The following is a 1,323-nucleotide window of genomic DNA, read 5'->3' as shown; positions in this document are numbered from 1 at the left end:
TTTTTCAGTACTCTTTCCACCACTGCTTGTTTCACATTCATTTCTAAATGAACCGTCTTTATACTGAAAAACATCAAGCACTATTGCTGCTAACATGTTTTTTTAAATTACTTTTTTGCTAATTATTTGTATTTCTGAAGCAACACCTACGGTATTTAAATATAGATTCAACTCTTTAATGTATTATTTAAATCGCTTAACTGAATTATAAATTATAAATGATATTGTAAACTAGTTTGTATTAGGTGAAATCTCAGTAATACTGAAATCATGGTATTGTGTTTCTGAGTGTTGTGAGTTTCAGCTGATGCTATTCTCTCATTTCCAATCTTCTCTTTCAATGAAACAATCAAAATAATAATGTTACTATGACGTCTCATTGGCAGCATGAGTCTCAGACTGATTAGAGGACGTCTCATTCATCAGCAGAGCTTCAGTCTGATTAGGGGAAAGGTCTCCAGCACGATTCTAAAACACAGAATCACAGAAGAAATCAACAGGATTGAAGGTTCAGTTACACAAAGAGAACAAGACTAAATATTTCATATGCTGATATCCAGATATTTAAGATTAACAGTTAACATGTCTTAAATATGGGAAGCTTCTCTTAAAAACGGTAATGACACGAAGAATCAAATTTTCGTTTGATCTCTTGACATCTACTATAAAACATACTGTAATTTTGCAGAATGCAACAATTCCTCATCACAGCAGAAATAGCTTTTGTTGAAACCAAGCTGTTCAAACAACTCGGTTTCCACAGCTGCAACTTTTGGCATCAAAATGTTGCATTGGACCGCCTCCATAATTATCAGACCAACAGTGGAAACGAAACCACCAACAGAACGGTTAAGCAAGGAGAACACTTCGGCCCGAGGGTGGAAAAGCGACAAGGCTAATCATAACAGTGACCGTTTCCTTACGAGTCTAAAGGAGCCGCCCCTTAAAAAGCAATAAAATAATAATAATTAAACCGTATCATGTGATTTTAAATACATTTCTTATCTTGCAGAGACATTCATCTTCCTAAACAGCCTGCACATCTAAAATGCTTGAAATATCATATTGGCAAGTATTAATAAGTCAGTATTGGTGCCCTTACTTGCTCTCTTGATGAAGTTGCACTTTTTGATTTTATTTGTCATTTATTGTAAGAAATATTTATGTTACATCCTGATCCTAGACCAGTGTCATAATAGCTAATATTACATAAATGTAATTACGATGATAATAATGCAATGATGGTAATACAAATTATTTATAATTACATAAAATGTATTTATTTATTCATCTATATTCAGTTTTCCTTTCTGAGTCAACCCA

At 33.2% G+C, this 1,323-nt stretch overlaps 1 protein-coding gene across 1 annotated transcript in view; it reads right to left on the bottom strand.

Annotated features, from left to right (window-relative positions):
- Positions 1-366: 366 nt before the first annotated feature.
- LOC107723877 (uncharacterized) overlaps positions 367-1,323 on the bottom strand; it is a 5,184-nt gene continuing 4,227 nt past the window's right edge. Inside the window, exon 5 of the mRNA XM_016532605.1 lies at positions 367-468. Within this exon, the coding sequence (XP_016388091.1) occupies positions 367-468 (102 nt within the window). The remainder of the gene's footprint in view (positions 469-1,323) is intronic.

This window comes from Sinocyclocheilus rhinocerous, unplaced genomic scaffold (genome assembly GCF_001515625.1).
Source record: "Sinocyclocheilus rhinocerous isolate Xijiao unplaced genomic scaffold, SAMN03320098_v1.1 scaffold3077, whole genome shotgun sequence".
NCBI classification, from domain to species: Eukaryota; Metazoa; Chordata; class Actinopteri; order Cypriniformes; family Cyprinidae; genus Sinocyclocheilus; species Sinocyclocheilus rhinocerous.
This window is presented reverse-complemented; position numbering and strand designations above follow the sequence as displayed.